Below are 15,379 nucleotides of genomic sequence, written 5' to 3'. Positions count from 1 at the left end.
ACCAGCAGCCTACAACAATCTGTGGGCAGATTGGATTCAAGTAGTGCTTTTCTGAATGTTGAGTCAGAAATGAGACCATTGCATATATATATTTTAATGACTTCCTAGCAGAGATCCTCTGAGACAACAGCAATTAGTGTTGGGAAGGGAATGAAATAATTTAGTTAGGCTGATGTGTTCTCTCTAACTGTCTAGTGGTGTTACATTTAATGGTACAGTAAGGTTAAACCTAATTTCAGCCTCTGGTTGTAAATCTGTTAGCTAGGGTTAAACACAGCTTTCACCCCTATTTACATCTCTACTGACACTCCTGAAAAGAAACCATTTTGCCAGGTTGGCTCAAGATACTGTGGAGCTGCTTGCCAGGCTGACAAGCAATACAACCATGGAATGCTGCTTCTCCCACTTGTGTTCTATTCACATTCCAGACTGAAGCAGTAGGAGAGAACATTCTATTGATGTACATTAGCTAATTGCTGCAAGAAATCTAAGTAATTGTAAAAATGCACTTTCCCCAATTCAGCTGAACCTGAAGTATTTTATCCACTAATCGTTTTGCAATATTTTGCCTGATTTTAGCAATTAAAAAAATCAGGAAAACCACCATGTGTGTAGCACATAATATGGCATTGTTTTGTCAATAGATCCTCTGCAGCCCACTGCCTACCACAAAGGGGTCTCCAAAGCAGCATAAAGCAGTGTTGGGGCAAGCAAGACTAGGGGCCTATGCAGATCCAATGACATCACTAAATCTCTGTGCCAGTGATGCAGAAGGGCTGTGGCTACAGTTCTACAGGCTAGAATCTTAATTTCATTAAACTTCTCAAGTAAAATAAGCTGTTTTCATTTGATTTCCTTCCTCTTATTTTCTCAATCGGGTCAATTCCTACTCATCTTACGGGAGTGCATAGTACCAGGATAAGACAAGCAAGACTCCCAAAAGTGTTTGGTGCCAGAGTAACATTTACTGTAGATTTATTACACAAATCACACACTGAGGCCTGGTCTCCAGTAAAAAATTAGGCGGACATAAGCCATCTTGTGTTGACCTAGTTGTCCATGTGTCAACCCTTAAATTTGTCTCCCACTGATGAAAGCTCTTAATTATACTGATATAGTAAAACCACCTCCATGAGTGGCTTTAAGCCATGGTTGCTGTACTGAGGTCAATGCAGGTCTCTTGCTTGCGTAGAGATGGCACTACCTTTTTCAGCTCTAACAGTCCTCCATTAGCTGTACCACAATGACCAACACAGACTGCTCTGGTCACAGTTGTGAACTCCACTGCCCAGGGGCAATGGAGACCAGAAGCCTCCCTCACCACAGCCCCTCCTTTTAAAACTGCACAAATTTTTGAAATTCCTTTTTCTAACTGTCCAGCTTGGCATGCACATTTAGCCACTCTCTATTATTGCATGCAACTGCCCAACTGACCGTGCTGGATACACGCTCCAGAGGTGCTCTGGCCTGGAGTGGACAGGAGATATCAGAACTCCTGGGCCTGTGGGGAAAAGAGGCTGTGCAGGCACAGCTACGGACCAGCCACAGAAAGATGGACATTTATGAGCAGATTGCACAGGGGATAGAAAAGAAGGGGGGTAGCGATGTGACGACAACCTCCTGCTGGTTGTCTTGGGAATTTGCTCTTCCAGCCCAGAACGCCCTCTGCAGGCCAGTGGCTCACCTGCCATGACCTGCAGGACCCTGGTGACCCTTTACCTTGGGGTCCTGCCCCCTGGCAGTGCCCCCACACTCTGGGTCTCCCCTCCCAGGGGAACCCCCAACCCTCTAAACCCCCTTGCCTCAGTAGCTATTGCCAGTCTTCATCTAGCCCCCGCTCACTGGGGCAGACTGCAGTCTGTAATGGCCACTCATCACTGGCAAGGAGGTTAGGACCTGCTGCCTCTGCCTATCCTCAGGCTGCCCCCTCTGCAGCCCCAGTACCTTTCTAGGCCTTTAACAAGGCCTGTAGCCTGGGGGTTTACCTCCCTGTGCCCTTTTCCAGCACTGCTCTGGTTCAGGTACCTACTCCCAGGCAGCTAGCCCTTCCCACTCCAGGGCTAGAATGAGACTCCTACAGCTTCTGGCCCACAGCCCTCTTATAAGGGCCAGCTGGGCCCTAATTAAGCCAGCCACACCTGTGATCAGCTACATTGTTAGCTTCCCCTAGCTGTTCTCACTCCTTTTCCCCCAGCCACAGACTTCTCCAGGGCTGCTTTTACTATTGGCTCCCTAGGGCTTTTTAATCCCTCAGGGCTAGAGCGGGGTGATCCCACCTCCCCCCCCCCCGCTACAAGGGGGTACAACAGAAACCAGCAGCAGTGCCACGTGAAAGCAAAGGAAAAGCATCAGGCTTTTCAGAAGGTCAGGGAGGCCAACAGTTGATCCAGTGCCCAGCCAGGACCCGTTTGAGACTCCACCGTAGTCCAGTCAGTCGAGCAGGGCCGAGCCCTACGCCGGGGAAGGAACTTTGGGTAAAAGTGTAAATGTATTATCTATTATAGTGATGGTGCCCTGCACCTTAGCAGGACACAGCTATTGACTTTTCATTAATTTACTGATACTAGAAGAGGTATTGGTACAAAGAGAGGAAGAGTTATCTGATTTTCATTCCCCTCTGGAGTTAGGCAGTGTGGGGAGAGGAGGATTGGAATGTAGAGAAGTTTGTTTATGTAGACAGGAATGACCCCTGAATCCTCTTGAGAGATCTCAATGAAACTTTCATGGAGGTACTCTGCAATCCTCTGTGTGGGAAAGTGTGGTAGAACACACTTTCCCACACCAGTTAGCAATAACTTCAATAGGCTGTGTACGGGCCCGGGCAGCTTTGGGACACAGCAGCAGCTGTATTCTCTGTGCCTTTGTTACCCTCAGGAGTGAGATACCAGCTAAAATCACTCTGGCCTGTGGAAAATGGTGCCAGTGTTCATTGCCATTGGCCTCTAATAATAGTTTCTTGCAACTAAGCAATTCCCACCTCACTCCTGGTGAGCCATACTCACCATGGCTGGTGCTGTGTGTGGCACTGTGCACAAGCACTCTAAAGCAGAAATGTCAATAAATGTCTTATTTTAAACTTTAGCAGAGCAAAGGAAGGGAGTTCCGAATCTTAACATGCACTTGCTGTTCTGCCTTTATTGACAGTGGTATCTCTGTGTGTTTTATCTGTAGCTGCTGCCATTCAGCCTTGAGGGGTTCCCCCTCTACCCTTGCGGAATGCCTGAGCCAGAGAAGTAGGAAAAAGAAGAGGATTCAGGATAACATGTTCAGAGAAATCCTGCAAGCCAGTACTGCATCAGACTGTGAGCAGGGGGGCCTGGAGGATGAATATTACAGACTGAAGGAAGGAAAAAGCAGAAGGAGAAAGGCTCAGGAGTTGTAGCAGAAACAGGAGAAGGAGATGCACCAGGACATAATGGGGCTTCTCTGGCAGAAAACACAGATGCTATAGACTCTTGTGGACCTACAGGTGGTTAACAATCCCAGCTCACCTCCCTTTGCAGTCCCTGGAGAACTCCAATATAGCACCTCTCTATACCTCCCTCAACATTCCACACGGCATCAGGGCTGCATCCTTACCCCTACCACTTCACATCAGGGACATTAAAGACAATCCCAGCTTCACATACGCTGACCTGTGAGAGCCATGGTTATATGTGTAGCTAAAATGGACATGAACATTCCTTCCCCTTCTTTAAGCTTTGCTCCATAAATTTATTAATGTGTTAAAAGAATTCTGTGCAAGTTAAAAGCAAATACATTAAGTGTTTTTATTACTCAATAAAATTCCATTGTTTGGAAAACAATCTTTATTAGGTCCCCACATATGCTGCAGAATGCCTGGCGATACTGAAAGTACCCACTTAGTTGTTATTGTACACTGTGACACAGCTCAGGATCAGTGACACATAACAGTGTAAATAATATCATAAATGTACAGCAAGCACTACAAAATGAATAGGTGCATTGTCAGTGTTATATTCATAGATGTGCACCATGCACCACACAATTCCTAACAGGCCCCCCAAACTGCAGGACCAGGTAGAACACAGTACATCATAACGCATTACTGTGGCTTGCTGTTAAAATGCTCTTTTCAAAGCCTCCCTGAGTTGTATAGCTCTGCATTGAGCTTTTCTGATAGCCCTTGTTTCTGACTGTTCAAACTCAGTAGACAGCCATTCTACCTCCACCCTGGTGGCAACTTTTCCCTCTTTGCTTCACAGATATTTAGGAGACAGCAGGCAGCTATAACCACTGGGATGTTTTTCTCACTGAGATCCAATCTTGTGGATAAACAATGCGAGCGCCGCTTCAATCTACCAAAAGCACATGCAACTGTCATTCTGCACCTGCTGAGCCATCGTTGCATCTTTCCTTGGTGCTGTCGAGGTACCTGGTGTATAGTTTCATGAGCCAAGGGAATAAGGGATAGGTGGCGCCACCCAGGAGCACTCTTGGCATTGATGATCACCAATGGTAATCCACCGGTAGGGAAAGAAAATCCCTGCACGTAGCTTTCTGAACAGTCCCATGTTCTTAAATATGCAAGCATCAGGCACCTTCCCTGACCAGCCAATACTGGTTTCAGTGAAGTGTCCCCGGTGATCCACCAGTGCTTGCATAACCATAGAATAGCCATTTCTGTTGCTGCCAAAATAGGGGTGGGTGTGTGCTGTCTTTCGTTCCACCACAGTTTGGGAACCCCATTGCTGCAGATCCATCTATTATGTTCTGCACATTGCTGAGAGTCACAGTCCTGCATAGCAGGAGAGTATTAATGGCCCTGAACGTTTGCATGATAATAGCACCCACAGTGGATTTTCCAATTCCAAAATGACTGCCCACTATCTGGTAGTAATTCAGCGTTACAAGTTTCCTCCCTGTTCTCCACTTGCTTCTCCACTGTCAGTGCAGCTCTCATTCTGGTGTCCCTACTCTGAAGAGCTGGGGTGAGCTCAGCGCACAGATCCATGAATGCATTATTCATCCAAAAATGGTGAAACCACTGCTTGTCATTCCAAGCCTGCATTTCGATGGCATCCCACCAGTCAATGCTTGTTTCTAGGGATCAGAGGTGATGCTCCACCATTTGCAGCTGCTCTGTGAACATAACCAACAACCTTGGATTGGTTCTAGCTATGTCCCATAGTAATATATCCCTTATGAAATCCAACTGAACGATAGCAATCTGGCATTGTAAGCCTCCACACAGCGATCGCCACTCTCTTCTCCACCGTGAGTTCAACTCTCAATTTGGTGGCACTGCACTGGAAAGTTGTGGCGGCTCCGCACACAGTTCCAGGAATGTGGCCTTGTGCATCCAAAAGTTCTGCAGCCCCTGCTCCCTTCCTATACCTGCATAACGATGCAATACCACCAGTCAGTGCTTGTTCCTCGGGCCCAGAACCGGTGGTCTAGCATGTGCAGCTGCTGCTCCATGAACACCAACAGCAACCTTAAATTGTTTCATTCCATGGCGCACAGCAAGGCAGCCTGTGAGGAATCATCATATTCTGTCACGCAGCTTTGGAAATACAGCCGGATCAGGCACGTTGTGTTTGTAATGCTCTTCACAATATTGAAGAGCAGTGCAGGATTCAGTGTTTATTGCAGAGATGCTGAACGTGTGGGTTTGTGGGGTTTTTGAAAAGAGGTACGAACCATAATAAGATGCCTATGGAATGATGGGATGGATAAAACTGCATCATGGGACATTGTACCCATGTTCTCAGTTACCCCTGCACAACTCGTTTGTTCCCAGGAGGCATTGCAAACCCTTCCCAAAACACCCTGCACTAGATGGTGGCAAGTTGCACAGTGGGATAGCTACCATGGTGCACTGCTGTCTGCATCAGTACTAGTGCTACCAGTGAGGACGCACACCGCCGACACAAGGAGCATATTGTGGACATGCAAAAACAATTTAATTACTGTGGCAGTTGTACATCAACGTAATTTAGATCGACTTAATTTTGTAGCATAGACATGGCCACAGATTAGCAAGGGAATATAGCTATTGGCCAGGCATGAATGCCCAATTGAGCATATATAAATCATGGCTGGTTTAGAGAAAGTAGATAAGAAAGTGTTGTTTACTACTTCTCATAAAACAAGGGGTCACCAGATGAAATTAATAGGCTGCAGGTTTAAAACAAATAAAAGGAAGTATTTCTTCACACAACGCACAGTCAACCTGTGGAACTCCTTGCCAGAGGATGTTGTGAAGGCCAAGACCATAACAGGATTCAAAAAAGAACTAGATAAATTCGTGGAGGATAGGTCCATCAATGGCTATTAGCCAGGATGGATAGGAATGATGTCCCTTGCCTCTGTTTACTCTGGGAATGAGCCACAGGGGATGGATCACTTGATGATTACCTGTTCTGTTCATTCCCTCTGGAGCACCTTACCTTGGCCACTGTTGGAAGACAGGATACTGGGCTAGATGGACCTTTGGTCTGACCCAATAGGGCCATTTTTATGTTCTTATATACGGAACAGTGTGAGATGTGGAAAAAAGTATAGTGATTGACAAAAGAAGTGAACTCATGAAATCCCAGCCTGACCCTGAAAAAAGGTCAGAACAGATCTGTTCATTTTTAGTGACAGGAACTACACAGTCGCAGCAGATTACTACTCCTGTTTCTAGGAGGTGGACTGTCTGGAGGAAACTCAGACAAGCACTGTGATCGGGAAACTGAAGGCACATTTTTCAAGGTATGGCTTACCTGACACACTATGCTGACAATGGGTGGTAGAACACAGTAACAGAATTCAAACAATTCAGCACCAAATAGGAATGTGAGCACAAGCTGTCTTCCCCTGGGTACCTATGAAGCAATGGGAAGGCAGAGTTGGCAGTACAGACACAAGGCAATGGCAAAACAAACAGAAAGGGATCAAAACTGAAGACAAGTGTGGAGTAGCAGCAGACAGCGCACTTAGACAGATGGGACACCAATGTCAGGATTGGGAGGACGGTGAAAGATTCAGCAATCCCTGATGTAGGATAATCAAAAGATAAAGAGGTATATGATCATTACAGAGGACCAACAGGACACAACCCAACAGAATGAAGGCAGAAACAAGGTGGAAGGCACTCTCCCACCAATAACAGCAATAACACAAACAAGAAGTGGGAGACTGGTTTGAAGACCATCACGCTTGAAGGACTGTGAGGTCCAACGGTCAATACCCTTAGGTTGGGCTGTGTATTAGTAACCTCTGGCCCCTGCAGGCCAGTCAACACTTGCACAAAAGAGACAACAACAAAAATTGGTAAAAGGACACCTGCATGGAACTTGGAGGAAGGAGCCCAGGTTATAGGAGGGAAGAGTCTGGAGGAGGCCCAGGAAGCCAGTCTGAATGCACATGGCTGGAATGCTAGCTGTAATTACCACATCTTTGTAAATAATTATTTTAATTAAGACTCAGCTTAGTTTTAGAAAATGGAATCCTCCCTTGTTCCCAGTGTGTGTTATATAAAACACTAGGAATTAAGGGTTTGAACCAACCTTTCATCCTTCTGAGGCAGATAAATTCAGCTCCATGCAGGTTACTGAGGGGGTCTTTTAAAGGAGATCTCAAATGCCAAGGTCCCTGCCTTCTCTACGTGGATATCAATGGGACATCTTATGGCTTCAGTAGGAGTTGGATCAGACCCTCAGGCTTACAACAGAACTGTGTTTATAAATATGGTTGTTGCTAGAGGGTTCTAATCTGATTTCTCTGACTAGTGTAGACAGGGATTTCTTTGTCTTGAAACGGGTATAAAACCATACGAAGAAGTTGGTAGGGTATTAAGAATTCTCATGGGAAAAAAGTTGTCTGAAGACAGGTTGCAAATCCAGATACTCTAGTTCCAATTCTAGCTTGGACAATTTTGTGGGCAAAGCTTAAAAATCCCATGTCACTTTTACTCTGATGTCCTTGGCCAAAATGTCCCATTCTGTAATGTTGTGTAACATGCTACAGGTTTCCTTCCATCCCAGAGGTGGTTGCATTTCAATGATGGATTAAATGAATCCTGAATGTCTTTAGTTTGTAAAACACTTGGGAATGAAAGGGGCTCTGTAAATGTACTATACCATTGTCTATTAACACAAGGAATAAAAAGATTGGGAGCAACATAGATTAAAAAGCACACACAGGTCTTGCTGAGCCTTTTACACTTGGTTAGGGTTAGGTAAGACTATTAAAGAGTGTGTGTACAGTGCATTTTGTGATTTTAAAAATAATATTTTAATATTTTAAACAGGATTTGAATCAAAATGTATTTCAAACTGATAGTTTGAATGTTACTAGTTTGCTACTTTGTAATTTATATTTTCCTTCACACTTGCATCTGAATACAAGATGAGTTTTAACACCTCACTCTGGCCTATCAAATACTTTTAGCACATAGATTTTTGACAAGTTCTGTCACTGTTGCTTTAACATTACATCATTACACAGGGAGAAGATTTCTAGTTAGTCACAGATACGTGATCGTTTAGTTTTAATAAGAGTGATCAATACCATCAGATTTCCCTTTAAATGCTAATGAATGCTTTAACACAGCAGATGTGGACACACACAGTACACTGCAGATTAAAATTAGGCACGGAATTAAATTGCTTACAAACAGCAGAGGAATCAGTTTGGACATCTTGATAATCAGCCACCGCCAGCTGACAGCTCTTGGATGGCTACCGCCAATACCACACCTTCTAGAATCTCTGTCAGGTCAGGCCTTATCCAAGATCAGTATAATTACCCTGTTGTCCTCTTGACCCATCTGTAAAGTAAATACCCTCTTGCAAACTGTCACAGATTCTTTCTGGGATTAGGGAAGGCTCAAACTATGATCTTGGATGCAACCCTCTCCATTCCTGATCTTTGGATCTTCAAATTTTACCACTGAGGCCCAATTCTAGCAAATATTCTCAGGTACAATTAACACGAGGTATTACACAAAATTCAACTCTGGTTAGACCAAAAAATATTAGTTAGGGAACACCAATTAAAGTACAATTCTTGTTCTGAGTGGGGAACAAGGTTCAGTGTATGATTTTCCATGTACCCGAACTAAGGCAATAGCTACTTTATGCATCTATTCTTTCAGGCCATGCTCAGGTAAATCAGAGTGGCTCAACAGCTTTGAGCACTTCAAAACAAACATAAAACAACTTTATCATCACACAGCTATACATACAGACTAATTGAGCTCTAGCTCAGTCTTGTTGTTATTTTGTTCCATCTTCTGTCATGTAATATTTTTGTGAAAGGGAAAGATAGCTAAGTGATAAAGTTCTTAGGTTTTCTACAATGAGGCCCTACCAATAGTGACCACTGTTTCTGCTAGCTTGGTTTTGAGTGAACATGTTTTGAACACAGGAAATAATACCCCCAATTCAGTGTAACAAAGTATGTCTCCACCTCAACCTGCCAATTCCCTCCTTCTTCCTCTTCTTTCTTATGGCTGGCGTAGAGCAGCAACTACAATTTCACCTGAAGTTGATCGAGCCAAATGGCTATATCAGGAGTAGCAGAATTCCCTCCTTATTATAATTCAGTCAAAAATGGTGCAGACAGCTATGTTTTTATGTTGTTCTCAGAAGCTCTGCTTCTGGTATTGATATATCTAGGAATCAATCCAATGAGCATTGTCTGGCACGACACTGTGAGGTTATTTCCTAGCACTGCAGCTTTTGAGGGCAGCAGCTCCAGGAATGACAGCCTACATGATGGTGATTCATAAGTAAATCACAGAGCCATAATGACATACTTAGAGGCCTCCAAACATCCCTTTTTGCAGGTACCTGGTTTGAGCTCTTAGACCTAATCTAGCATCCTCTCCCTATCACTTGGGGGCTGGTAGAGCCACAGCTCAAATTTCAGCTTTGAGCTGTGATGTCAACCTCCAGGTCCCATGTTACAGTTCATACTGCATAGCTATTGCAAAATAAAATATTCCAGACACCCCATTCCTGAATAAAAGCGACTTTTGTTCTTGAATAATTACTCTGTTCTATAATGATTCTGAAATAAAGTCGCTATTCTGGAGCAGAGTGTCCACAGAGGAAGCTATCCTGGAATAGCTTATTCTGAACCAATTATACTGGTCAATCTACCTGTGTAGACAAGATCTAGGATAAGGATGATAGTTGTGCAGTGTTTATTTTATGACCTTTTTTTTTTTTTTTTTTTTTTTAAATCAGCACCTAAAATTTGTTACCCCTATTCTTCAGACCAGCTGAGCTGTGCTCAGACCAAGTGTGGAGAGATGGGGACAAAGGCACCTTTTGCAGCTTGCTGATCCTCAGTCCGTAAGCACATTCTAAATCCTCAGTGTAAAACAGAGCAGTCTGCAGGTTGTACATTTGGATTAACCCAGAGTCCCTGCACAATAAAACCTCTCCTGATTTTTGAGCTCCAGGTAACTTTTCTCTCTGTGTTTCACCTTGGCCCTGTGACAGGCTGATAATCAGAATGGAAACTGACTGCACAGCCTTCACAATACATTTGTTTTGGTATAAAGTGTTGAAAAATAGCTTCAAAGGAAAGGATATTTGATACTTTGCATTGGTGAATATTGAAGTGAAACTAACAATACCTGGGAATCCACAATCATTTATCTATCTAAAGGTACATCTACACTGCAAACGGTCAGAACAAAAAAACTCAACCTTGTAGCAACAAGTTGCAGAGCCTGGATTAACTGACTCAGCTATGGGGGCTAAAAGTAGCAATGCAGACATTGTTGCTCTGGCTCTGAGAACCATCCCCCTTGTCGTGTTTCAGAGCCTTGGTGCCTATCCAAGTGGGACTGTCTATGCTACTATTTTTAGCCCATGGAAGGAGCCCCATGAGCCCAAGTCATCTGGGGCTCTGAGACTCGCTGCAAAAATAGGATTGTTGTCACTTAACTTATTTTGGCCAGCAAAGAATCAATATGTTGGGGAACAATTAATTATACCTAGGCCCTAAAATTGTATAAAGTACTTCAAAATGCAACAGGCAAAATACTGACAATGCTTTTTAATAATATACAAGTGTGATGCTAGACTTTGAGCAAAAAGTTCCCTGATCATCCATGTTTGGAAACAATAAGAAAATTCTAACATTAAGGTCACATTGTTCTCCATCACTCCCCTACTCAAAAAATAAAGGTTAATGAACAATTTAGGATATGTATGTACAGTATTGAATTATGATTTTCAAAGCTGAAGAATTACTGAATGGTACATATAAGGGTTACATTTTGTTAGTCTGATGTTAACGGTTTATGATTATGTATAGTGAATGAGTGTGGATAGGCCAGGATAGTACATATGCCAAGGCTTTGGCCTAGCCTTTGCTCTGACATGATGTGCCAATTTCTCTCTTTTGTAGATGGGCTTAAGTAATGTTCACAGCTGAAAGGATAAAGGTGATGTTTTGTTCATGGGATGTATAGTGTTGGAGGACATAGATAAAAGGAAGTTAACCAATACAATAAAATACACAAAACATAACGCTAAAAAGTCTCTATGTTGGGAGAAACACGAGTAGGGGGACATGAGGCATAATGACATGAAAACAGCGTAGATAGCAAAAGTTTGAAGCTTGCACATGAGTATTGCACAGGTTATGTAAGACACAATGTTCATCATTGATTGGAAAAAAGCTAATGAATATGTAATGTCAGAAGATATAAGAAACCAAGCAAACAGGGCCCAATTCAGAGAATACTGGACCAGAAACTGAGATGACCATCCTGAAGGGGACAAGAGGCTCCTGGTACCCGAGAACTCAGTAACTTGGGCCCCTGCTTGTTCCATTTTATCTGTTTTTATATGATGAGGAATTATAAGGAGCAATTCTGTCTGAAAAATTTATAAATAAAGGCAAAAATTGATTAAGCTTACATTGGGTAAACTCGTGCGAGTTTCCAACCTTACACCTTACAAACAGTTTCATTAAAACTGACTGTAGCTGCATTCCAGAAAGTCCTGCCCATTGTCCTACAGGACCCCTGGCTGCTCACAGTCATGTTGCAGCAAGGCTGGAATTTGCTGCCTCCCTCAACAAAAGTCATCACTAATTTACAGCTTTTCAGCTTCAAGCTTGTGCCATCATTGCTTTGGGCTTCTTTTCTGTTCTCTCTCTCTCTCTCTCTTTTTAATCTTGGAAAATCTTAAATTTTTTTAATTGCATGAAATTCAATTTGAGTGAAAAGGTCAACAAGAAACTTTCTGAAGAGAAGCAGGCCTACAGCTGCGTCTTTCCTCTCAGTGGAGTTACAGACCACATTAATCACAAAGTTTGCTGACCTACTCTTTACTACTTGAAGACTGCAAGACAAGATAGCACTTAAAATGCAATTTAAAAAATGCGAGCTGCACAGGGATAAATATTATCACAGGCTTCAATAGAATTAGATGTAGCTATTGTCAAGATAATTTCTCTCTCTTTTTCTCTTCTAAAAACAGCATAAAAAACCTGTCACTTTTTTTCCTTTCTGATCATGACAAATCCATGTCTCACAGTGTGCTAATATATGGGAGCTGTGCCTTTAAATGAAGGGAGAGGTGGGGATTTCTCATGAATGGAGGGCAAACTGGGAGCAGAGAGAGGAAGGACAGGAGCAGATTGAGCAGAACTGGGGTGTGTGAAGGGGAGATCTGTACTGAGAGTTGTGAAATAAGATAATGATCTCTTCCTGAACATCAGGGCACACTACTGGCATCCAGAGCATGAGGTTGCTGGGTGCCATAACAGCAACACTTGATAAGAATGAACAGAAGAACTTTTTGTTATGATACACAGTTATCTTATTTAGTTAGTATTGAATGATTAATGTAATGGACTCCCAGCCAACCAGGGACACAAGCCGAGTAAGGGAGGAGAGAAAAGAAGTTGCAGTTCACCAACATTTGGAATGAAAACATCATGACCAGGAGCTACCCCTGACAGATGTACTTTGTGGGAGCTGTGACTACTAGTGGAACCCCGGTTCTGCTCTCGGTTTGAACATAAGAATGGGCATACTGGGTGACCAATGGTCCATCTAGCCAAGTATCCTGTCTTCCAACAGTGGCCATTGACTGAGTGAGTTTGGCTGTCATCTCAATAAGAGGTAGTGTCTCTAGAAGGCATATACTAAGGGTGGAAAAATTTTAAACAGTAGATCTGATTTCTTTGTATAAACCAAAAATTCTGTTAAATTAAAGGGAAAAAACTGCTCTAGAAAACATCAGTTAGTCCCCTCTTCAAAACATTCTCCGGTTTCGCCAAGTTCCCTTTGGTCTCTCTTTAGTTGACTTGCCTGTACTCTGTCTATGAGATTTCTTTGAATACTCTACCTTTATCCATCCACCTTCATTAACTTTGGTCTCTTCATCATTTTCTTTAGGTTTCCCTTCTGTTTTCAAAGGCATACCTGGTATGGACTTGGGTTGATGGGAATAGTCTGTGTGCTTTTTGCGGTCATATGACTTTGATGGGTTGAGTGTTGACTGGGAAGTCCTGTATATTTTTCCAGAATGACTAGGTGCTGCAGAAGCAGTTTGTGGGTTTTTTCCACTATATCTTCCATTTATGGAGAGTCCAGAGTCACGGACATAACTGCTCCTGTTTTTGCCTGCAGATCTGTCCTTTTCTGAAGGGCTATCAGAAGCTGCACTGGAGGTACTACTTCCCTTTGAATTAAGATGTAGCGACGATAGAGTTCTCACCAGTCCGTATGGGGTTGGAGATGAACTTCTGGAATGATTTATCGATGTAATCTGATAGCTAGTAGGAATTCGTGTCCGTCTTACAGCAGCCGCATAGGAGTCTTGGTTGTGAAGGTATGGTAAAAATTGTGTCAAACTATTAGGACTGTGGGAATGAGAATGATAGTGTGAAGTGCTTTTTTCCATCTGACGCATTCTTAGAGTGTACATCCATTCAACATCTATATCTGAAATATAAATGGAAACAAGAATCACGCGGTTTGAATCTCCAAGAAACTGCATTTCCACTTAATAAAGACCTGCGATAAGGACTCAAAATATCTAGAGAGTAATTGCTGCTAAGAATGTAGCAAAATGTAACATATCAGTCAAATTATTCCCCTCCCTCTCAACCTGCCAGAAATTAATCCCAGGTTTTACAGTATTCAAAACAATGTTATTTAATGCATCAATTAACTGGTGCATATAGTGTCACCTGTGTGGATCACAGAGGTTAGAAATGGAAAAGACTTATTAAACCATTCAGTCCATCTACCCACCAAAGCAGGTTTGCTTCCTATAGAATGTTTTCTTGTGTTTTGTGTAGTCTAGTTTTAAATATCCCCTCTGATCTGTCTTCAGCTACTGCCCTTGGGAAATGATTCCACAGCCTACATTGCAAAGAAGAGCCTGAGACTCATAAAAGAAGCTTGAAACAAGGAACCACAACATTATATTGCAGGCCGGCTTTCCACCTGGACCACCAGCAAATGCTCCAAGGACTATAGTTACGAGCCAATAAAATACAGGAAGTCACAAAAATGGCCTATATACAGGGAAGGAAATCTGTTCTTTCAGCATGTTGTAGGAGACCAAACACCCAGCTACTAGGCAGGGTGCTTATAAAATTGTATATCATCTGATGCCCAGTACTGCGGATGCTTTGACCCCAAGCCACTCTCTACACTTACACTGATCAAAACGGTCACTGGGGTTCATACATAAATTACATCAAATGAAGTGCATAGGCAGAAATGATGCAAAACCTGATCTGAATTCATCCTCCAACAGCACAAAGACTTCCTGAAGAACTACTCCACTGCAGTAACAGAAACAACTCCCACCTTCCCGCTCTCCACCCCCCAAAAAGCCCCACATGAATTCCTCCCCACCTTCTATTCCTTCGCCATCCAGCCATCAAATCACAGCTGGCAGAGGTATTGGATAATCAATCCATTTTACATAATCCAAACACTAAGCACCAACCAGCATGAAGAGCCCTATCCCATTTCACAGAGAAGATCAACCAAGTATGTGAAGAACTAACTGCAGCTGTAAACTTGAAACAGGACCAGATAGTATTTACTAATATACCACTCCTGATGGCTTGGACCTCTCACACATGATGTAGCCCTAGAAGTCCTTAAAGAATATTCAAGGCACTACCTGCAAACCAGGTCTATACCCCTCCTGCAAAGCAAAAGCTCCTGCAAACTAGAATAAGCAATGTTTTCTTCAGAGACACAAACCTGCCAATTTTTCTGTTGTCTTTCAGATCCTCAGATAGCTGGATAAGCAAATTCTCTCCAACTACTGCCCCTTCTCTAACTTCCCATTTTCATCAAAATCATTGACAGAGTAGTGGAAACCATGTTCCAGTAATGTAACATCTGCCAATATACTGCATGCTTCACAATCAG

At 43.0% G+C, this 15,379-nt stretch overlaps 1 protein-coding gene across 2 annotated transcripts in view; it reads right to left on the bottom strand.

Annotated features, from left to right (window-relative positions):
* Window positions 1–10,168: 10,168 nt before the first annotated feature.
* Window positions 10,169–15,379, bottom strand: part of MAP3K20 (mitogen-activated protein kinase kinase kinase 20) — a 124,724-nt gene continuing 119,513 nt past the window's right edge. For both annotated transcript variants that reach the window (XM_038422262.2, XM_038422259.2), the window contains exon 20: window positions 10,169–13,927. In XM_038422262.2, the coding sequence (XP_038278190.1) occupies window positions 13,236–13,927 (692 nt within the window). In that variant the 3' untranslated portion in view covers window positions 10,169–13,235. The remainder of the gene's footprint in view (window positions 13,928–15,379) is intronic.

Source organism: Dermochelys coriacea, chromosome 11 (genome assembly GCF_009764565.3).
Source record: "Dermochelys coriacea isolate rDerCor1 chromosome 11, rDerCor1.pri.v4, whole genome shotgun sequence".
Lineage (NCBI taxonomy): Eukaryota > Metazoa > Chordata > Testudines > Dermochelyidae > Dermochelys > Dermochelys coriacea.
This window is presented reverse-complemented; position numbering and strand designations above follow the sequence as displayed.